The sequence below is a fragment of the Watersipora subatra genome, chromosome 10 (genome assembly GCF_963576615.1).
Source record: "Watersipora subatra chromosome 10, tzWatSuba1.1, whole genome shotgun sequence".
Taxonomy (NCBI): domain Eukaryota; kingdom Metazoa; phylum Bryozoa; class Gymnolaemata; order Cheilostomatida; family Watersiporidae; genus Watersipora; species Watersipora subatra.
This window is the reverse complement of record NC_088717.1, coordinates 14,247,252-14,271,651: the sequence shown is the minus strand read 5'-3', so window position 1 is coordinate 14,271,651 and position 24,400 is coordinate 14,247,252. Positions and strand designations below refer to the sequence as shown.

The window sequence follows — 24,400 nt, the reverse complement described above, 5'->3', positions numbered from 1 at the left end:
CATCCTGTAACAACTACGTCCCATTTGAGCCGTTTTGGAAAGCGAATCCAAACTACGGTGGTCTCGTGTGGCAAGCTCTTTTAAGAGCTTGTAATCACATTCCCATATATTTTGTACCTACAATACAACAGAGTAAGACATGGTGAATCTTATGATACCAAATAACTGTAATGTGAATCTTGTTGCAAGTCAACCTTTAACATCTACCCAAGACAGGGACAGCGATATAGAACTGCTATTACCAAAATAACTAGTCAGAGAGCACCATTACACGCTAGTATTCACTTATCAAGAGTACCCGTTTAATTTTATTGCTAGACAACAGCCATTTGGACTAAACTGTTTATATTTACTCTATTCATCGTTTGTAAAATATTATTTGTATTTGAAATATTTTATTTTTACACTCAAGTTTGTAATAAATTATAATATAGCTAGCTATACAGGAAATGAAATATATAATACAATCGTGTTTGCTGCAGCGATATCAAGGAGTTGTTGTTGATGAAGGGTCTAGGCTGACTGGTTGCTTCTCTGCCAATATTCCTGCCTTCATGAATATTACTACTTGTCTCTAGTTTTCGTAATCGGATAGGTTATATTTTATTCTCAATCTGCAGTAAACACAAAAACGAAAAAATATTAATAAGTGTTAAGAAAATACAAAAACAATAACTGAAGTATTTAAAGAAAGCGATCAATTTTTAAACAAAAGAATTAACTAATGCAGTTAATTATTGAAAAACGTATCTGCACTGCAAATCAAATACATAGCATAATGTCTAGATGAGAATCATTATCGTCCTCAACTACGGTATTAGAGATTGGTGGAGTTGATTTCAATGTCAAAAGACTGTAGGAGAGATTTTTGCAATGACGAAGCCATGCCGAATAAATTGTGAAAACCTTGAATAATTTTGTAAAGAAGTTCGACACAATGGCAATAAAACTCTAAGCCCCGGCTATGATTTTAAAGAAGTTTTGGAACTCGGCTACATTTAGTACTTCTGCCTGGCAGCTATTTTTGCGATGACGCCATTCTGCATATCTTGTGACAACTTTGAATAATTTCGTAAAGAAATGTGATGCATTAGCAATGAGGTTAACTCAAAACCCCAGCAATGGTTTTAAAAAGGTTTTGGAACTCAACTACGTTTAGTATTTATGCCTAGCAGCTAGTTTTTAATTTTGAGTCAGTAGTTATTCTCTCTTGTGATTAAAAATAGAACCAATTTTTTGCGGAATTCAATAATTCGCGGAATTGACTGTTCGCGAAATCTCGAATTTTTATATCCATCGAATATTTTCATCCTGTAGGCTAGATCAACTCGAAACAAAACTGTAAAGTAGCGAGCATCTATAATTGATATGGGTCTTCGGTAAAACCCGAAGTGTTTGTCATAAACTAGTGCTACGATAAGTTTTATATTGAGCTTTTTATTGGCCTTTCAATTCACGTGCGAACATCACGTGACAAGACAATAACCAAACTGTAATTACTACGTCAGATAAATAGATTCTAATCTACGGCGGCTTTTCGTTATTGAGCTTTTAAGAGCTTGTAATCGCATTTCCACATATTTGGCACCTACAACACAACAGAGTAAGACATGGTGAATCTTTTGATACCAAATAACTGTAATGTGAATTTTGTTGCAAACCAACCTTTAAACTTGAGTATCTTAACCAATGTAGTAACTATTTGCCCTTCGCATAGCTCTGGAGGTCCCGAGATCAAATCCAGTGCGCGCGGATTTTTAATTGCTAGATTTTAATTGCTATAGTTGGACCCCGGGTTTCAGAAACAAACACTGCGATATAGATATACATAAAAATAAGATATATAATACAAATTAAGATACATGTATAATCTGAATTAAGAGAAGAAATAAGATATATAATAGGAATTAAAATATATAATAAGAATTAAGATATATAATAAGAAATACGATATATAATAAGATATAAGATAATTGAATGCACGATAAATGTATATAGATACTTTTATTGTTCAATCCATTGACATTTTTATAGAAAAAATGTTTTACATATTGTGCCACAAGAAAAACAAGGTATTTCCTTGTGGTGTCATATACGCTTAAATAAAGGTTTGTACAAGTAGAACTTGATGCTATAAGCTTATGTATATATCTTATCTTTTTTGACAAAAGATTAAAATAATTAGCAATAGGACTTTTGATTGCATCTTTCAGTATGTACAAAATAAAATCATCGTTTGACATTTGAAACATATCAGTGATAGATGAAAGAATCAAAGAATTCAGAATTTTTAATCCAACAACGCTAGAAAAATATGTTAACATATCTGGCAGTCTTCTATGATGAAGACAGGATATAAAAACAGTATGAATGTATTAGTAGGCAGACACATTGGATATGAATAAAAACCTCATCCATGAGAGCCAATCACATACTAGTTCTATCTATCAGATAACTATCCTTCGATAAGATGGTGAGCTACTTTATCTTTTTTCACGATTCTTTGACTTTACGATAAAGTTGTGAGAAATTCACCGTTATTTTAATATATTCACAGCCGGTAATATCTGCCAAGTTGGCCAGAATGTGGAATGGTTGTAGGGACTTGGTTGTTAAGATTTTGTCGTAGACTTGTGTTCTAGATGTCTGTTGAAGGTCATTGTATTCAGTTTCAACTTGTCTTATATTCATCAGCGGCAATTATTCTGTTTTCACTCAATATACCGTAGAACCCGTGTTTGAACTCCACCTCTATTTGAGCGCCACTATAGAAGAAGGGTTGAATATTAGGGCGCCACCCTTTAATTGAACGCCACTACTATTTGAACGCCACTTCTAATTGAACGCCACTTCTATTTGAACGCCACTTCTATTTGAACGCCACTATTTGGCATTCTTAATCTTTACGAACCCATAATAGGAAGTGATCAGTGGAACAGTGTCCACAAAAGTGCGCTAATAATGTCTCGATTACACCAATATCAATAAATTCGTTCATTGTTACTGTTGGTATCGAAGTCCGTTTTTCAACTTCAAGTCTTTAGGTATTTTCGTTAAAAACTTTGATCGCAACACCATAGAAATAATTAATAACTGTATCAGGCTAATAGTAGTTCTTGTTTAACACGGCCTGGATACTTCGACGTATGTGAAAAAAGTTTTAGTAATTACGATGCTTTGGTCGGCTTATGCTAAGCGCGCATTCGACTAAAAGTTCATTGTTATTTTCGTGAAACATTTTTCAAATAACAATGCGTAAAAGTTTTCTCTGCTAAAAAAATTGTTTAGACGCTAATGTCAACTAGTTCAGCGGTACAGAAAAAGAGTTCAAGTCAGCAGGAACTGTAGAAGGTATTGAACAGCTTAAAGATGGTGAAATGATTCCATACGAAAGCGACAATCAGAACACAACCTGCCAAGAAAACAATACAAATATTTTTGTTTCAAAATGGTTAATTTTGGTTCTGCATGTATTATAGTTATGGTTTGTTTATGTCACTTGTTTTTGGATATATATTTGTAACATTAGATAGATTATTATTATTAATTTGATTATTATTTTTTCATTGCACATAAACAACCGGTTTTGGCTGCAAACTGTAGCAAACATCGATGATCGCTATAAAATTTTATGCAACCTTGTTAATTATATTAATAAAATTACAGTGAAACTCGGCAAACTCGACCTTCACGGGACCGAAAGAAAGTGTTCGAGTTATCAGAGCGTTCAAGTTATGAGAATAATGTCACAGTCGCATGTATTTATCATTACATATACAAACTATATATAAATCAAAAGCATTGATTGCTTGTTGCAAGTAAAGGGGCCTCTCATGTAATGTTTTAACAATTTTTATCAGAAAGTATAAATATTTTCCTATTATTTGAGATTTTTTTGTTGGCCCTTTGTTTGTTTTAGGTGATGTGACTGCCAGGACGTTTTCAGATTAAAATAGGCAAAACTTGATCACGGTTGAAACGCTCAGAAAAAAAGACATTTTTTTTTCTTTTGAGCGTTTTAACAAAAACCAATTTTGCCGATTTTTCTTTTAAGTTTATCTGAAGGTTACCTCGCTTCTCCTTGCTTTCGAAGGGCTATCCCCAAGCGGAGTTTGGTAAAATTTGATTTTTTGCAAACCTTTAGAAAAGTCGTTAATGAAAATAATTTGCCTATGATGGTAATAATGACGCCTAAGAACTACAAAAAGTTGATGTTTATCTCTATGGCATGGAATAAAGTGATATTCTAAAGTGATAACAACCGTCTCAGTAGCCGTTGGGCAAAAAACTGTTCGAGTTAACAAAGTTAAGGTCGAGTTATCTAAAGCAATTTATCGTTGCGTGGGAACAAACCAAACAAATCCGTTCGAGTTAACCATGTATTCGAGCTATCCGAGGGCGAGTTATCCGAGTTTCACTGTATTTCTTCAAATTTAAAGTAAAATTAGAAACTTAAAGCTCCAACAAATTGCAATGCAGGCTATAAGATCATCGTAGGTTAATTGCAAGTAATAGATATCAACTGGTAGAGACATGTATCAGCTTCCTCATGCCTTTTTATTTAAACATCTACGACAAGTTGGAGGTAAGTTAGCAAATTCCTTGCATCCAAAAGAGTTAATGCAGCACTGCCGAAGGAGCGTGCAAAATATGGGTGACATTCGATTCGCCCGTGCAAGGGTTGAGTTTATTTTCTCAAAATTCTGATGAGGTGTTTAAAAAATACGCTACCCTTTACTTGAATCTCACCTCTAATAAAGCGTCACTCCAAGGCAAAGGTTGAAAAATAGAGTACCATGACGTTTGAATAAAGGTTATTATGCCAATTCCATTCAAGCCCATTCCTGCATGTAAACAAGCTTGGCTTACTTGATTACCAAATGCAAGTTAATTTCACTAAGCTATGCAGTAATTGCGGTTTCTCTTATTTGCTAAAAAAAACTCAAGTGTTACAACTTCTGGGATTGGTTTTTTGTATTGTGTGACATCAGGTTGTGAAGATGTATTTGCAATGAACTATATTGTAGCATATCTAAGCAAAAATAGCAAGCAAATGAGGAAGATTTGTGAACAAAGTTGATGCATTGAATATCATCACCATGTCTGGTGTTTATTAATGCCTTATTGAGAAGGAAGTCGTAGATCAGCCCTCCCAGTATATAAAATGCGTTTTGCAGAATTTTCAAAGCTTCACACAAATGTACGACGATTTGTTTCAAGTCACCTTCCGAGCGAATGACTGTTGAGGTAGAAACAAATGGAATGCGAATATGCATTGCAAATTGTATAGCTCACTAATCATTATACTATCTACTATCGATTCTGACTGCAGCTTTGCCCCGCGTACCTGGTGCGTTTATCATGTGTAAACAAAATGGCATTATATCTTATAGGCCACTTCTAGGTTTATATACGCGCACGCATTGCAGGCTTATCAATAGTCAGTCAGCCTTAGCGAGTGCCGCTATATCACCTAGTCGAACGCACCTTGAGATACCCTGTAACACTCCACGAGTGCTTACGGATTTTTGATTGTCTTTTACTGCCCCAACAGTTGTAAACTCCCATACACGGGTTTAGTGGAGGATCACACCTCTTCAGGTAAGTTTGTTTTATCATTATATTCGTGTACGCTGGTGTCAAGGGGATGTTTAGCGGCTGTACGTGTAAGTTTTAGGACTGTTTAAGGTTGGTTTAGCTGCAGTTCTTGTATGCTCGCAACTGTTAGTGTAGTGGATACTCTTGTAAAAAAAACAAGAGCTAAACCTTATTGACGGAGGTCTGATCCCTCTCAAACAAAAACTGCCTCTGTATTACATAGCTTTTCATTAGTTTCTATAACTGGCTAAAAAAAGGGGTGTGTAGCACAGCGTTGACTCACAACTGATCTGTTGTTATCCACAACCTCTACTCTTAAATTTTGACCCTTCAAATAGCAGTTTTGGTTGGGTCGTGACAAGCAAACATCTATTCACACTCTAATACACAAATGCTTCATTCAAATAGCTGTCATCGTAATAACGAGTGAGTAATTAGACCGTTAGCTTTATTGACAGCTGAAATAGCCAAATATCGCAGTTTGTAGCTATTTAAGCTGGCGCTATAGCCCTACAGTAATCTATGCCGGAAAAAGGATGTTGCATAAAAGTGTTGCTGATAAACTCTTCAGAATCAGTTGGCTGCATTTTGTGCCATTTATTTTCAGGCATTTGTTACAAGCGGATGCGTGGCTAGCTGTGTTCTTTAGGATTCTCCGATCATACGAGTGGTCAAGCTTGGTAAGTTTTACATGACAGACATTATATGACACTGTATCGCCGTATCTCAGCGTTGATGTCGCAATACTTTGGTGATCGTCGATGATAACGATGTTCACACCATCACAAACCCATCCGTGTTTTCATCAACGAATACTACGCGGCGTCGTGTTCTTATTTTCTTTTCAATTTTTTTTAAGGAACATTTTTGTTGCCGCTTACTCGAATCGAATACTAGTCTCACAGCAACTATCATACAAAGAAACAAATAAATCACACTATCCGCCACATCGAATCACCATCGCTTAAATGGTGCGCATTGTATTGGCTGTTGTTGATGCTTGTTGAACTATCGGAAAAGTTTTACAGGGTCAAACTTTTCCGACGTATCCGCGTTGCTTCGTTGATGCCATCGGCTTACAATGCACATAGATGATGATGAGTGCCTTTTAAAAGAGTTCTTTACACAACACTGACATGCTGCGATATAATGTGAAGCAGCCTTCAGAGGTGACAAAGGAGTATGAGCAGGTATATTTGTCAGGTCAACTTAAAATAGCTGTAATCACTGATTTCCATGCTCCAACCTATCTTATGTAATAGCAATTAATATTATCACTAAAGCCTGGTTTATACTATATCTCCATAGGTCCGCATTTTCTCTTCAGTGTTCATCGTCGATTATGTGAACCATAAACCGATGGCATCGACAAAGCAACGCGTACACGTCGGGAAAGTTTGCAGCTGTCAAACTTTCCCGATATTTCACCGAGCATCGACGACCGCCTTTCAAATGTGAACCATTTCGGCGATAGTAATTCAGTCATCAAAAGCATGATTTATCTATTTATTTCCGTTTATGACCATTGCTGCGAGACTAGTATTTGATTCAGTCACGCGAAAACAAAACGGTTTTTTCCCGAAAATTAAAAAAAAAATGAGAACACTACATCACTGATGCAAACGCGGATGGGTATATAATAGTGTGAACATCGTTATTATCGACAATCACCGAAATATTGTGGAATCAACGTCGAGATACGGTGATATAGTGTGAACCAGCCTTAATACTCTGGCAGTTTGGGGCACCGTAAGATAGCGTCAGGTGTAATGAGTAAGTCTGCAGTTATTATGAACTGTCAGAAGGCAGTTGATTGGTGCAGGTGGTAGAAGGCTGGTCTATCACACTGAAAGTCATGAGTTTGAAACCTGTTGAAAGCGATCTTTTTTTCTTAATTTCTAGTTATCATAGTACAGATTAGTCCTTCAAAGACATAATTGTCATATAATTAGAGAAGGTCATGGCTAGCCAACTTTCATGAAGTCAATGTGAATACCTTGTCGAAGCCAATGTAGGCTTATGTACTTGTAAACTGTTGAGCAGGTTTTACATGTTTGCTGACTTGTTGCTGCCATTAACCATGCCAGCAATTTTTCACGATGTTACTTGAACATTTAGTTGATAGTTTTTACGATTTGGTTTAAAATTAGAATTGTGTTAAATCAATTTTAAATTAAACATTTGCTTTAATACAGACTGAGTATTGCTCACTGCATTGCAAAATTTCTAGGATTACTATTATAATAGTGTAAATTAAATATAAATTGGTATAATACTAAAAGCAGAAAGATTTTAGGAAAGCTTTCTTCGAATGATCAAGTATGTGTACAGTTTTTGTAGCGTAGAATGGTGGTGAAATACCAGACACTGGAAGATTTTGTCCGCTTTTGTAAGCATTATGGAGATGGAGTTAACTTCCAGTTTCCTAGCATTTATTTGTTGTTTGGATTAGTTTGCTAAAGCAGGGTTCTTTTGAGTGCGGTCTGCGTACAAGGGTCACACTTTCGCTGTGTTTCCATGACACAGGTAATCCGCAAATTTGCATCGTCCTGAAAAAGTAAAAAACCAAATACCACAAATCAAGCAAGTGTTGTTACGCTCGAATTTTTATCAAAAGTTTCGAGCTTTCAAAAGATGGAAACGGCACTCGCGAATGATGCGCAAAAAAATGTGGGCTATTCCGTTTTATAAAAATGTTCATACTTGGGTCGTTCCTATTTCAATTTGAGCAGTTCCACGGGACAGTAGTGCGCTGCTATGACCCATGGCGTAGGATTCTTTATCTTTTTAACAAAGTGCCGGAGGTAATACGAAATATGTGAATGTTCAATGAAACACTTATCGCACGGTAACTCAACGGGCGCACAATTCCAAATTCTCATCATCCGTACAATTGAAACATGGTGTTTGTCAATCCTTTAGCTATGATGTGCATAACTTGTCTCACATCAGTAGTTTAGTAGTAAGCTCAGATTGAAGATGGTTTTACTTGCTAGCCAGTCTTTAGATAATAACAGCCTGTCAAAGATTGTTACTGCTTGTAGTTGAGCCAACTAGCCAGTATATGATTACATGGTCATATTATGCATGTTTACTTGATAGGAGGAATGACATAGCTGTGTACTATTTAAACTAACTTCCTGAGATTTCCTTCATAAAGCCAAATTTCATCAATTTGATAAACAACTAGAATCATTGGAAAAACCTAGCTTCATGAACAAACTACTAGAGATACTGGCACGTTCAATAGAATATCAAGCGATGGCCTTTGGCATTTCATATGTTGATGAGATACCTCCATGTCTAAAGTACATTCTGTTTTGACAACAGCCAAATTGATGCAAAACAACCCAGCATATATTAACTTAACCTCCCATGCAGTGACATAGCCTTAGTCACAAGTATTCCCATGGCGCTCCTTCGGTGGTGCAGTCCCATGTTATTACTGTCAAACCGCCTAGAAGTGATAAAGGTCACGGTGAAAAGTGTTACAAATAAATAGCTTGGGGTTTATCAACTTACGATGTTTTTTAGTTTTTATAGTAGAAAGTGAGATCATACTGTAATGATAGCCAACAACTAGTAATATTAGCTGAGGTTCTGTGAAAATTTGGATTGTTAACCTCAGGAAATGAGTCAATATTTATTGTTGTTCCTGATTGACGTGTCACAGAACTGTGTTCGTATGAGATGTCACTGCGCTGTGTAGATAAGTTGTCATGGCATTGTGTAGAACAGCGCAACACTAGATATATGACAAACTCCGCCTGTCAGAGGATAGCAATAACATAAGAGAAATATTAACAAATTTGTGTCTTCCATATTGCTTTATTGTGGAGTAGGGCGAGCTCTTTACTCTTGGTCACAGGTTATGATTTGGCACCAATTGTCTAAAAATACGTTGCATTAGTTGACACAATGTTGTGTGACTAAATCTTTGACCTATGATGGTCCAATGAAAATTTAGGTCTTAGCTTATGCAATGCACATGGTGATGTAACCACAACGTTGGGACTTATCAAGTCATTTTAGCTATGATGCTATGAGCATTTTTATAGATGGTGTTCGACATAAAATGTATCACTAGCTGATGTTGCTAAAACTGGTTATAGCCTACGGTAAGTTTATGGAATCATCCGAAATGGGCAGCTGAATCATGTCTCAGCTAAAATAACTCTCTGATGCTACCGACCGGGTCAGAACCAAATAAAAAAATTTATGTCCTTCAGCTACTTCCTGTCTTACGGTTGTGTGATTTCAATTGCTTTGTTCTGGATCATGATTAAATCGGGCGCTTGTAACGGGATAAAGCAAATAAGTACATTCGCTAAAAATACGTTGTTAAATGAAATACAAGATTTGTTTGCTGTTTGTCGAACAAAATTAGGTTTGACAGAAGTTCAAGCGCCTACTGTGTTACTCCGATTAAGTGCCGACTGAATCTTCTGAAGTCGTAAACTTTGGTTATTTGGTGGCTATGACTAAGTCTTCAGTTTGTAAGTTTACTGATCAAAAGTCAACCAAATCGAAGTTGATCAACTCTGATTGCGCACAGTGTGAAAGGTGAAAGAAATGCAGCTTCAATGAATCAATCAAGTGCTCTCGGCTTTTCACGAATTCTAACACTCTATTGTTGGCATTCACTCGGCATTGTGTATGCTTATTAGATTCATAAAGACTTTTTATTTATGGCTATCCGGTATTATGTGTGCAGGTGTTGTGTAACACTCGCCATACTGTAGCTGAGGTGAGAGCCAGTGTTTCTTTTTGCTATTGGCCATTCAAAATCGCCACAATTTAAATGTATCTTATTCAAACAGGTTGGTGAGGTTTCCGCTGACACAGGGGCGTAGAGATGTCAGCCGGGGGCGACCCCTGTCCCAAAGAAGTTGCTCCTCCTGCGTCAGTTCTCAAGGATGGCCTTGTCGATCATGATAAACTTCTATCACAGCTGGACATCTTGGATACAGTTGGTAAGTGTGTAGTTAGCTGGCTGATGGTAGGCATTGTCAGACCCCGACATCCTCTTAAGTTTTTAGCTAACAATCTAGCAACTGGTTACTGAGGGAATGTTAGGAAGGTTTGGCAAGCCTGGCGCCCACAACAAACACTTACTGTCTGACAGATTGCAAACAGTGAAACTATCATGTGGGCAGGTGACGAGTGGCACCTCCCGTTGTCATGCAGCAGAACACTGTCCATTAGCCATTGGTATACAATGTTATTGACTTACATCGCTATTGCACTCATATTGCCATGCCCCTTCATGTAATTATATGCTTGTCAAATGTTTTTATCGATATTATAGGTGCTACTGTTCCCACACTATCTGCGCCATCTTAAACACGACTGTGTGAATCTATTCTAGTCTTCATTTGATACCATACAGGAGATAATTGTTTATCTTGGAGCTGTTAGGGTGCTTGTTATCTGTTTATCGGAGATTGCAAAGGACATGTGTTGGCTATATGGGATAAAACTGTTCAGCGTTATCCCATGAACTATGTTTTCATGACGCGGATGATGCGGATACGGATTTGTGTTACCTTGAGTTCGAGTAAGTGTTTCATTGGATATTCGCGTGTTACGGATTCACGCAAGCTCTTTGTTAAAAGAGATAACGATTTCTCTGCCAGAGGTTATAGCGGTGCATTCGGAACTGCTCAAATTGAAATAAGATTGGCTGAATGAAAATTTTTTTAAATGCAATAGCTTGCTTGCCAATTTCTTGCGCATCATTCGCTAGTGCTGTTCCCAACTTGCGCAAGCATGAAACATTTGATTAAAATTTTGCGAAAGAAAACACACTTGTCGTGCGGGATTTTTGTTGTTTCTATCGTGTGGATGATGGCAAATTTGCGGATTAACTGCGTCATGGAAACATAGTGATCGATAAGATGATGGCTTCTCAAAATCTTATCTAACGATACTCCTATGATTCTCTAGCAAACCAACTTCAAAATACGTCTGATGCCGGACACGAGCTATTATTGTATAGAAATAGCTTATGCAACGCTTGTTTGATTAATGGTCAAAGTTATCTTGGGAAGGTATGCCCGGTTTTTACTTTTTCGATTATTAAGTATGGGTACCATATTGGTTATACAATTACCTTCACGTATTCTTCCTGTATATCATCTGAAGTAGTAGAAATATGTGCTATTAATAGAAAACATGAACGTTATACTCTGGTATTTATAACAGCGAATCTGGCAGAGTGTCAGTGCGTGTGCATTTTAAGGCTTTATGGGCTTGCAATTAGGAACCCCAAAGACAAGATGAGAAATCGTGCTAATTGTACCCACACCATGTATAATTATATCACTTTTATTAGCCAGGATCTAGGCTTTTATCAGCCATTTTAGTTAGGTTCACTCGGGTGAGAGGCGTGGGCCCTAACAAATTATCATCCCCATGAGTAATCAGGGGTTTATTTTGATTAAATTTGATGCTGACTTTGTTCCTGCGCAGCTGATTATTATTTTGCCAGCCTGTTTGTCTACGAAAGAATGGATGCGAGATCTGGAACTCATTGCATGCTAGCCGTAAGCATAGAGCGACCTTTATGAAACATACAACCATACCACTCGTTTTAAATTGTTTCTAGATGTAGCCTTTTATTAATATCTCTATATAGAATTTCATAATTGAAATTACAAGTTTGTTTTTTAGTGTTGACCGAGAAACATCAGAATAGAATAATCACTCTTTTTACTATAACTAACGCTGGTCATGTTTATATTTACAATACAGCAATAAGCCTGCAATATGTCCAGCATTGCTTGGGATTTATTTTATTTTTAAATTAAATGCAAATTGTTACATGATTTCAAGGCCACAATCCATAAACACGCTCAATAAAGACAATTGCCTTAACACATGCGAAGATGCGTTTTCAAATTTCTAATCGGATAGATTAATGCATAGCCTATTTATATGGAAAACGAAAATTCTACGACACTAAAAGTTACTACCCCAATTTACTCCGGCATTGCTTGGAATTTGGCCTGCTTTTTCGCATTGAATAAACAGTAGATGGCGCGTAGCGCTCAGTCTGCTTTTATAACCCTTCCTTCACGCAACAACTTACATGCCAAACTTCATGCCACGAAACACCGCTAATATTATAGTAAAGATTATTATCGAGTGCGGGTGGTAAAGTGTTGGTATTAAAAGTTTGAGACCTTTATATAGAAATAGTTTATGAAGCATTCTGATTACAGCCTATATTATTATTATTAGTGTCCAGTCCAACAGTATCAAAGAAACAAGTAGTTAATTAGAGTTGGTAATACAGCACTGTTAATAAATGAACAATATGTAATCATTAAAAAGCTGTCGCTATTAGGTAAAGTTGTTCCAGTTTCAACTCGCTCGGTTAGGAACTGTTTATGATTTGCTGTTTATTTGAGGTTATCGAATAAGGGTGTATTGTAAAGCAAGCTATACTTGAAACAATAGGTAGCTTGGCGTGCTCATTGAAGGTTTGTCAAAGAAGCCTTAAAAGCATTTGCGTCAGCGCTAGTGCATGCAGCGTGCAGTGTCATAAGGGCCCGTTGACATTCATTCTGATTGGCATAGAAATACCTGTTTTTGTGTGGATCATATGAATTGCTGACATTGCATCACCACGATGAATCTAGCCCTGAGAAAGAACTATAGCACACCCGATCACTTCTATACAACTGCTGAATCTCAACCTTCGGGTTCCGTCGCCTAATGAAAACTTACTCAGAGTACGCAAATGTTATCAAACTCTATTCACCTTTCACCCAGCACTCACCTAGCGCACGTAATGTAACGATGCATTGAGTCGATGTTGTTTCTGTTTTACAGGCACGGGTACATTTGGTCGCGTTATACTGTGCAAAAACAAAGATGGCCCAGTTTCCGCTCTCAAGGTCATGAAGCTGACACAGATTCTTCAACTTAGACAAGTGCAACATGTCGTCAACGAGAAGTCTGTTCTCCAATCCATCTCACATCCCTTCATTGTCAACATGTGAGTTCATATCTTGATCGGGTTGTTACTCAATACCTGCCCGGGTTACCTAGAGATCTACAGCTAAAGCCTGGTTCCCATATCGATTGCGAGACTCCGACCGCAACTTGCGCAGCAAAACGCTTGCGACGTAGGCTCGGCGGCATCTGTTCACATATAAGGCTGCATCGCTAAACATAATCGCGAAATAAATTAAAATGTTCGCTCGCCATGTTGTTTCTATAATTGTGACTTTTACCTCTACAGTGCATTTTGGAAAGGTTTTGCCTGCGGTCTTTTGCGAAATTTGAACAGCGCTAAACTATTGCGATGCCGCCGGCAACTACCGGCGGTCGGCGGCACGTAGGTTCCCATTTCACCGCTAATAGCCTGCGGTGCTGTCACCGGTGCTTTTCAACAAATATGGGAACCAGGCTTAAGGAAGCTTAAAGGCTGGTGTTGCTTAAACCATAACTGTCACGAACAACTTTTATCGTATTTACTAGGTAAATCAGACACGCTTATTCCGATTTTGTACTCAAAATAAAGATTAGTCCACTAACCTTCGAAGTCATTTAGGATTTTTTAAAGCGTTTCAATATCCGTTTCGAAAACAACACAGTCGACATTACAAGCTCCGCCCATAAATATGTGACAAAACCTAGCTTTTTCAGGAACGGAAGTTAGGAATGTTTAGTCCGATTTAGAATAATAGAGATGGGTGTCTTAAAACCCATTATTATCTAAATCCAGCCTGTAAAATAATTTAAGTTTTTTACGAAAGGTATATAAACTATTTAAAATTGCTCGTAGCTTGTTACATGACGTTTAAATGGGCTGGACGCCGAAAAAAATGAGCTCAAAAAGCGCGGTTTTATCACAAGCTAGCGTTGTTATCGCGCTTTTTTAAATATGCAATGTTAAATAGCTCATCTACCTTTCAGAAAAGGCTGATATTATTTTTAAGGCTGAATTTAGATATTAATGGATTTTAAAACACCCATCTCTATTATTCTAAATCGGTCTAAACATCCCTACGTAACTGCTGTTCCTAAAAAGCTAGGTTACGTCACGTATTTATGGGCGGAGCTTGTTATGCCGTTCATGTTGTTTTCGAGACCGATATTAAAACGCTGTAAAAAAGCCTTCATTACTCTGAAAGTTAGTGGACTAATCTTTATTTTTATTACAAAATTGGAATCAGCGTGTCTGATTTACCTAGTAAATACGATAAAAGTTGTTCGTGACAGTTATGGTTTAAAGCTTAAGCTTAAAGGTTCATATTGCTGGATGTCGACATTGAACCCACAATAGTTTGGTGATTGTCTGTGATAATAACGTTCGTATTATTACAACAAACAGTAATGCAGCTGATGAAATGCTGAAATGCTAGTCCCGCAGCAACTATCATGGAAGAAATATAGATCAAACAATGCTTGATGTCCAATCACTGTCACCGAAGTGGTGCATATTGCACTGGCTCTCGTGGATGCTAAGCTAACTATCAGTAAAGTTTGACAGCTGCTATCTTTTTCGACGTATCCACGTTGCCTCAACGATGCCTTTGGTGTACGATGCACATAGTCGACGAATGATTGCCGAGTGGATAACTCCGACATGTCCCGATATAATATGAACCAGCCTTCAGTATTCATGATGCTTAAGGGTACACGATTGGGGTGAATGTTAAGCATGCCAATCGGGTACGCTGCGCCATAGCAGGAGAATGGTGGTAGTCTTCATCTTGGTTATGACATGAGAATATTTGATAGCTGAATAGGTTGGGGAACATGGACAGTCGATAAGTACATGCGGGGTCGATGCATCATTAAAAATAGTGTATCCTTATAAATAGTTTAGTGTTTTTAAACTACGTCAATCTTGCCTTATGACACTCGTGTTTGATGTTTGCTAAAAGGGTTGTATATTAGATTGTCTGCCGGTCACTTATTGCCAAAAGCGACGTAAGGAGGATAACTCAAAGATTATGAATGTACATAAGATTAACTCGATGTCTATTTTTAATAAGTATTTTTTAATATTTTGTTTTGCGTATCACTTATGGTCAGGTCAGGGTATAAAAACCCGCTTCCGGTAATACCTGTAATCTGGTACGACCTGTGCATGGGTTGGGCCGATGGCGACTAAACCGTCAACCCCCATACGAATGGGGATGGTTAACTGGGCACGGTTACAGAAACCAAAAACAACATCTGTAAAAGTCCTTTACCAGTGATGCACAGTGGCAGTATTTATAGGGCGAGAATAAACAAACCTATTTATTGGCCAATCTCTGCACCAGGATGAAAATGCTAGCATGTATCAACCTGTTCTTGCTCGCTAAATACCATTTCCTTCCTGTCGAGAGAGCGAAATTGGTATAGCGAAAGTCAAAAATCTCTTCAACATTCTTATGCAGCTCTGTGGAATAAATGGCAAATGTAACAATCTCTGTGCACCACATCCATAGACGTCTTAGAGGGAGAGAGAGAGATGACTTACGGCTGGTTCACACTTATCGCCGTATGCCAGGGTTTTCCTTTCGACGTTCATCGTCGATTATGGGAACTGTAAACTGATGGCATTGGACGAAGCAACGTGTACACGTCGGGAAAGATTGCAGCTGTCAAACTTTCCCGATCTTTTGCCGTTATCGACGACCACCTTTCAAATGTGAACCATTTCGACGATGGTAATTCGTGGTCGCCGTTAGCGTGATTTATTTATTTTCGGTTTATGACCGTCGCTGCGATACTAGGAGGCCTATTTGATTTTAATCATGCGAAAACAAGAGGTTTCTTCCCAAAAATCTAAAAAGAAAAATGAGAACACTACGTCACTGATGCAAACACGGATGGGTTTGTGATAGTGTGAACATTGTTATTATCGACGATCACCGAAGTATTGTGGAATCACCGCCGAGATGCGGCGATATAGTATGAACCGGCCTTTAGGGTACATGGAGGCAATCTGTAGGTGACCAAGGAAGTGAGTGAGAGCATGCGTCAGATAAGGTTATTACTTTTAACAAGCTACAATAAAAAGTGACACCTTGTGTGATGTTGATTGGAGCTTTGAACTTTACAACGTTACAAAAGGATGTTTTGTTTAAAGATTGCTTCATGCTTGGGAGTAAGCGAACAGCAGTTTCTAATCGTGTAATCTTTACAATTCAGGGGAATTATGTTAGTTCTTGCAGTAATTGCGGTGCAGGTTCAGATAAATCTCATTGTCAGCAACGGAATACTGTATAGTCATCATGTTTGGTAGATATTAAAAGTTTTTTTTGGATATGTCAATGGCTGTCATCTAATTGGTCTCATACCGTCAGATATACCTAGGCCTAAATGGTCACTTGTCACATACCCTGTTCAATAGGATTTGGTACAATTGGTAATAAATAGAATAAATAAATAAAATAAATAAAATTTAATAAGATAACAGTGATGCAATCAAAGTCTGTAAATAAAAAACGAATCCACTAACTACAATAAAAGTTAAAGAATGATAAGTTTAATTGCATTTTTAGCATTTTTTATAACAACGAAGATCGGAAGGAAAGCTTTTATGGAATGACAACAAATATTGCCATAGATGCCTTTATTAGCATGCCCTGTCAGCATGCCACGTGCACGTTATTCACAGTGAGCCTTTTAATGCTATGGCAGCTGTTTATTTACTGATGAGTAGTGCAACGTAGCACTTTGTTGTACATCAGTGTATACAGTCTAACATCAGATTAACACTGCTTTCTGGTGTTAAAAACATGTACCTTGCAGATGCATTTTACTTGCAACATTACACAAAAGCATACCTTGCTCTGCTAATGTTTTGTGGAATTTTTCTTTGCCATCGCTTGATTATGGTCTAGAAAGTGGAATGTTTGGTAAATTATGTGAAATGCTTCATTTACTGTGCCCTGTGGCCGAGTTCTGTTAAACACTTGTGAAAACTCCCTTTCATACTTGGCATAAACACATGCACCCTATTATAGGAAAAGGTTGTGCCAACCACAAACATAATATGCAAAAGATCATTGCTTCACTAAATGCTCATTATCAGTATGCAATTCATGCATACTATTAAGATAAAATTTATAAAAGACCACCGACTGATATTAAACGCCTTCCGAAATCTATCGGAATACTTCGGTTTTTATTTGTTTTTGATAAACATGCAAATTCAACAGCGAACCGAAAGACTTTGTTATATGCCTGAAGGTTTTATCTTTACCCTGGGAAAATAACTGAATCACTCTGCCAAATTCAATACAATCACAAAGATGTTCACAATATTTCCATTTTGATGAGAACGGAGATTTGCAAAGGTTTTTATTTACTCGTAAGAGTTGTATAAGACATCAAGTCAGCGTTGGCACAAATTGCTGTTTTCACGAAGTTACTGCCCTAATGTCATATGTTCAGTGCAAATTTAGCTATTGTTACAATCTTGGTTGGGGGAGTCGCTAAATGCGATGTAACCAAACATTGGGGTAAGTAATCTTTATTAGGTATCCATGAAAAACATAACCACACAAGTACAATTTACTTATGCCCGTTGGTGTCTAAACATTTTCCAGATTCTGTTTGTTCATAGTAGCCATAGTCAACACCCACAATCGGGTCTGCCTCTCAGTCTACAAAAGCTACAGTATGTGACTATACTCAGGCTGTATGGGTCTCAGTCTACAAAAGCTACAGTATGTGACTATACGCAGCCTGTTTGGGTCTCAGTCTACAAAAACTACAGTATGTGACTATACGCAGGCTGTTTGGGTCTCAGTCTATGGCAGCTAATCTATGTTGACTGTACACAGGCTATTTGATCAGAGATTTACTTGTCAATTGGGAGGTGTTTCTGTAATTGTGTTTGTCGTGTTGCCTAGAGCAACGACCATTCGTATTCACCGTTTCTTACTCGCAGATGCATGTCTTACTGATATCGCTGTCCATAGCTGATTCTATTATACTCCTACAACTAAGTACTTTAGCCACTAGACAAGTACCACTGATTGCCTAAGTAGCGTTTATAACTATCATATCATATATGTGATGCTGGAATGGTTAATAAAGCTGAAATATAGCTTATGATTTGAAGTGCATAGAGTTAATCATTTAGCTAGTAGCATCGCTATATATAATAAGGCTTGTTAGTAAGTACTGCCTACTATCATCTCTATTTTATGAGCCAAAGAGAACTTTTAGAGGAGCATGTTGCAAATCAGTGCAGAGAAAATTCTGTTACAAATGAAATCCCAATATACAACAAAGCATTAATACTTATTTCTATATAATTCTTTATATATGTTATATACAATATATAGAATATTAATTATTTGTTCTGTTACTTCTTTATAAGATTTTTGGCGTACGCTGCAGTTTAGAACATATTCTAGGGCAGCTGTGACAATGCGTTGTACTTTCTGTCATGAAAACGTCTAATAGTTGAGATGAATGAATCCTGGTTCACACCGTGTTGGAGTTATACTCTCGGTGATCATCCGGCGACTATGCACACTGAAATCGATGACATTACCGAGGCAACTCGGATATGTCAGCAAACATTTCAGCTGTCAAACTCTTCCTGACATTTTGCACATTTAGCGCCAATTTTCTGTGCATCCATGACAGTCTGTGCAATGTTCATAATTTCGGTGATGGTGATTGACTGTCACAGTTTACTTAAAGGTTGACTTGCATTAAAATTCGCATTACAGTTATTTGGTATCAAAAGATTCACCATGTCTTACTCTGTTGTGTTGTAAGTGCCAAATATGTGGAAATGTGGTTACAAGCTCTAAAAGCTCAAACGAAAACCTGCCGTAGATTGGAACCTCTTTATTTCGATGACGTTGTCATGAAATTTATTTATTGCCTTGTCACGTGATGTTCTCACGTGAATTGAAAGGCCAATAAAAAGCTCAATATAAAACTTATCATAACACTAGTTTATGACAAACACTTCGGGTTTTACCGAAGACCCCATATCAAATATAGATGCTCGCTACTTTACAGTTTTGTTTCGGTTTGGTCTAATCGGCAAGTCGTAATCTGATCATATGACCCAATACTTCGCAAATAATTTCTGCAGCACTTTTCGATTATCACAGGTGACCAACAGGCTCGTCATGATTATCAGAAAATGATATGTACTCCTTCAAGCTAAGGCTAAAAAATTAAACGAATTTTTTACGGTAAGTTATAAGATAGATATCAGTGCTAAAAGTGACAGCATTACAATGACGATAAAACAGACGCGTAAGAACAATAGACACGGTTTTATTGAATGCGTGAAGCATATTTGTGAAAACATTTCGACGAATAAGGTTGCATGAAAGTGTAAACAGAAACCATCTCCCACAGCTACATCACATTTGAGCCGTTTTGGAAAGAGAATCCAAACCACGGCCGTCTCGTGTGGCTGCGATTAACTGTTCGTTTTTAGCTTTTAAGAGCTTGTAATCACATTTCCACATATTTTGCACCTACAACACGACAGAGTAAGCCATGGTGAATCTTTTCATATCAAATAACTGTAACGTGAATTGTGTGGCAAGTAACCTTTAACCTATATTTCCCTTCTTGACAGTTGCTGCTGGACTAGTATTTTACCACTTCAGCAACTGCGTTGTACAATAAAGTTGTGGCTTAGGCTATCCGCTGATGTAAACAGGGATGGTTTTATGATGGTGATGGTTATCATAACCGATCAACCAAGTATTGTTGGAATAACGCTGACATACTGCGATATTGTGTGAACCAGCCGGTATTTTGACTGTTGTTAAGTGACGAAAGTCAATCGTAGTGAGTCTTTAACATTTTATTGATTGGAAATGCTTCGCAACAACTCATCATTTTACAGAGGTATTTTTAGGTCTTGCTAGGAAATTGGCATGCCAATTTTCGCATGCCAATTTTTGCCTGCCAACACTGAAACGAACGAAAATCATAAGGAACGAAAACAGACTTTATTTAGCCATTGCTTGCTAATGATTTCACGTTTATGTTTGAACACCTTCACATTTTTATTTTTCCTCCTAATTTATTTCAAAAATACACTTCATGATGTAAAATTTGAAAGTTACAAGTTGAAAAAGTTTGAAAACCTTTACAATTGTTTTATTTTTTTTCTTGATTCATTTGAACTGCACAAAAATACTTTTTTCATGATATGAAGTTTAAAAGCTAGAATGGTAAATGTTGTATATGTTAAATAAAAATAAATTTGCTATCCAGAGACTTTTTTATTACTCAGGCAAAGCCGGGCATTGTATATATCGCATACAAAATTACACATTTTATATTAAAAGTAAATTTGATATTTCACAAACTAAACAAAAGGAATATACAGACAACCTTTGTTTGTTCGGACGAATACAGACTATGTCATGTCTAGACATTGAAAATTCCAGGCATTAAAACTTGAGCACCATACTGTACATTATATTAAACAGCATATTTTATCTCATTGTCATATTTTTAAGCTACAATATACATTTACAGTAGGCCTACACATGAGAGAGTAAAATACGACAGTATAATATTAATAACAGTAACAATAATAAAAAAGATTACAATACGACACTCTGACGGAAACTCACACGTTCACGTCCAGCGCGAGAGCCACCTATTGGTCGAAGTTGTCATTTTTCGGACAAACATGGCTGCATTGGACAATTCTCTGCACCCAGAGTGTAGTCTGGACAATTGATAGTCGGGGAGAGAATTCGGGAAAAAAACAGGGTCATCTGTAGTTACTCTGTAAATTGGATGCTGTTAAACTCCTCTTCTACTTGCCACCGTGTTACAGTTTAAGCAAAATTGTTATACTAGCATCTGGGCGTATATTGTGTTTAGAGTGTTTATATCCATTACAGATTTGTATCATCTGTAGATGAGATTTCATAGTATCACATTATAGTAACGCATCATAGTATTACAGTTCCTCGGCCACCCCGTTGTCAAAAAATTTTACATTTTTTTGCACTGGGTAGGAATGGCTGTCAAGCGCATCACTTGCCCTCTCGAGTTGGTAAAGACAGCCAATCAGTGTGCCGTAATAATATAGCGAATCTATTTACTCGCATTTATTTTGACTCTCCAACTTAGCAACCATATTTATCCACTCATGTATAACTTATGTATCATATTGTATCAATATCCTCAGAAATTCACTTCCTCTTCAAATTGCTCTGAGTAGCGAAACGACACTTTGTAATCGTACTGTTTAGAGTTTCAACGTTGATATGGTCTTTTGTCTCATTGTTAGTGTAGATACTGTAGAAGATTCATCGGATCTCATTTCTTTGCTGTCCACTGATAGATACCCACGGTTAAACAACACATCAACGCCGATGGAGAGAGCCACTAGCAGTATTTTTTAGATGCTCTCTCTTTACACTCTGTAGATCTCCTCAGTATTAGCTTGTAAGCAGCAGATGCTGCTTATGCGAAAAAACTCATAAGACGAATATCAGCGGGTAAATAGAAGCGGGTTGTGAAAAAGAGGTCATTCCTGCATGCATCTATGATAGCTCAGTTCTACTCTAACCTGGATTGCTAAACATCATCATTATGTTTACTGTTATAAAATTCATTGCATTTCTTGTCAACCATTTATTTATGTAGCATAGAGTAGGGTAGGGTCAGCGCTGCTTTGTACGAAGCATAAACAATATAGCAGAAGGCTAACAGAGGTCAAAAACTAATCTCAGGCTTGTCAACAGGTAGCTTGTGTCTGATGTTATATAAACATACCAACCACGGTTACCGTGGGGGCGGTTAGTCTGCAAGTTCCATCGTCAGCAAGATGGAAACGGTGAAAACCTGCCAGTCAAGCAAGTTTTGTCACTCCTAATTTTATCAAATGTTCTATACTTGTGAAAGATGGAAATGATACTTGTGTATCAGGAGATGCCGTTCAAGCTATTCCATTTTAAACATTTTCTACACTTCAGTGCATCCTATTTTGATTTGAACGGGACAAGTGTGAGCCGATACGACCTCCGGCGTGGATTTCCTCATCTTTTTTAACAAAGCGCCTGCATTAATCCGCAACACGCAAACGTTCGTTGAAGCATTTATCGCACGAAAACTCAATGTGCACACAATTCCTAATTCACACTATCCACCCAAATGAAATCTAGTGACTGTGACAGGCGGAATAGAAGGTAAATAAAATAGTGAGAACTGTGACTTTGTGGATGTGTAGGCTGCACGTTGTGCATTCTTGTTTTATTTCATTGTTCTTTTTATCAGGTGAATCTGCCAGTTTTTTTTTGTGAAAAACCAATTGTTGCTTTGTAAAAAACAATGAAAACTAGCTGGATAGTTGGGTATAAAAATAAACTGTTTGTGCATTTAGTTTGTATCAACAGTAAGCCAATTTTCAACGTGTTTCGCTATACCGCTTTCGCTGCGAACGCATCTATGAACGCATTTAGTGATAGCAATTGTCCATAATGCATGGGAAGACGCATTTTTGAGTTTCTCATCAGACAGATCCCGACATATTTATATTGAAAACAATAGTTTTGAGATTGCTGCTTGTTGTTGACCTACTTTCTCACATTGAATAAGCGGTAGATAAAGCTTGGAGCTTTATTTGCAGTCTGTTTATGTAACTCTTCCCTCACACGAAGTCACAACTCTTATTATAGTAAATATTATTCTGCAAAGCTGGATATTGACTGGATTGGCACGTAGGGCATCTGACTGGATTGGCACGTAGGGCATCTGACTGGATTGGCACGTAGGGCATCGGTATCCGACAGTGAATGTCATGGGTTGAGTCCCATGCGAAGCAATATTTAATCGAGTGTTTTCACTACGGGCCATTTTATTTCTCCAGTGCAACTGTATTTAGCAAGATTACAAGATCTCAGTTTTATACGTAGATACATAGAGTTATTAAGAAATATCTGAAAGCAATGTTTTTTTATTCTGACAATCCCATAAAAATGAATTACACTTACTAGCGTATGCGTCAGTTGAAATTCTCAGCTGTATAAAATATCTGATGTTCCGCATAGTTGGGTGTGTTACTAATGGATAATTGATTCAGCAATCAAAAACACATTTTAAAATAGATAACAGTTTAAAGGATTGGCATATCTTCTGGCAAACCATCTACATTACAATCAAAAGATTGTTATATATAAAATGTAAACTAATTAAATATTGTATTTTGCTGTGCGCATTGCGTTCGTTCAAACGCATCTTATTTCTGCAGGCTAAAGCAGCATTTAGTTAGTGGTGCTACTGTGAAAGGATACAACTAAGATTACTGTTGAGATTGAGTAATATAAATCATAAACATGCAGTTAGATGTAACTTATTATGTAACGTAGCAGTTACATAATTAAAGGTGAACTTACACAAAATTTCTGCTCAATAGCTGCTAATACCTACGCAGTTTACCAAATGCCCAGTTTACCAAATGCCCACTAATCTACATACTTTATTAGAAAGCTCTGGTCTAAACCGTCTCACTAAATTAAAGTAAAAGGTCACTTTCAGCTGGTTCCGAACCTGTTGTGAGACCGCCACTTTATCACTTGTTAGTTAAGGAATAAATTTTACTATAATAAGAGTGTTGTTCTGAGACATTGACAAATTCTAGAGTGAAGGGAGAGTTCTATGAGCAAAACAGCTTATTTAATGTGCAAAATCAGGTCTACTTCTAGCAATGCCAGGCTCATTTAGCAATCTTGGAACTTTCGTTGTTGCTATAAATATCCCACGATCGATCTGATTTAAGACTAGCGAATCTGTCTTAGCACGCATTAAGGATAATTGCCATGAATAAACACAACGCGTTTAT

General features: G+C 37.3%; 1 protein-coding gene across 2 annotated transcripts in view; it reads left to right on the top strand.

Annotated features, from left to right (window-relative positions):
- Nucleotides 1-5,433: 5,433 nt before the first annotated feature.
- LOC137405779 (cAMP-dependent protein kinase catalytic subunit PRKX-like) overlaps nucleotides 5,434-24,400 on the top strand; it is a 35,633-nt gene continuing 16,666 nt past the window's right edge. The window contains exons 1-4 of one of the 2 annotated variants that reach the window (XM_068092171.1): nucleotides 5,434-5,601; nucleotides 6,206-6,278; nucleotides 10,419-10,571; nucleotides 13,435-13,600. In XM_068092171.1, coding sequence (XP_067948272.1) covers nucleotides 10,454-10,571; nucleotides 13,435-13,600 — 284 coding nt within the window. In that variant the 5' untranslated portion in view covers nucleotides 5,434-5,601; nucleotides 6,206-6,278; nucleotides 10,419-10,453. The remainder of the gene's footprint in view (nucleotides 5,602-6,205; nucleotides 6,279-10,418; nucleotides 10,572-13,434; nucleotides 13,601-24,400) is intronic. The other variant, XM_068092172.1, reaches the window with a different exon arrangement.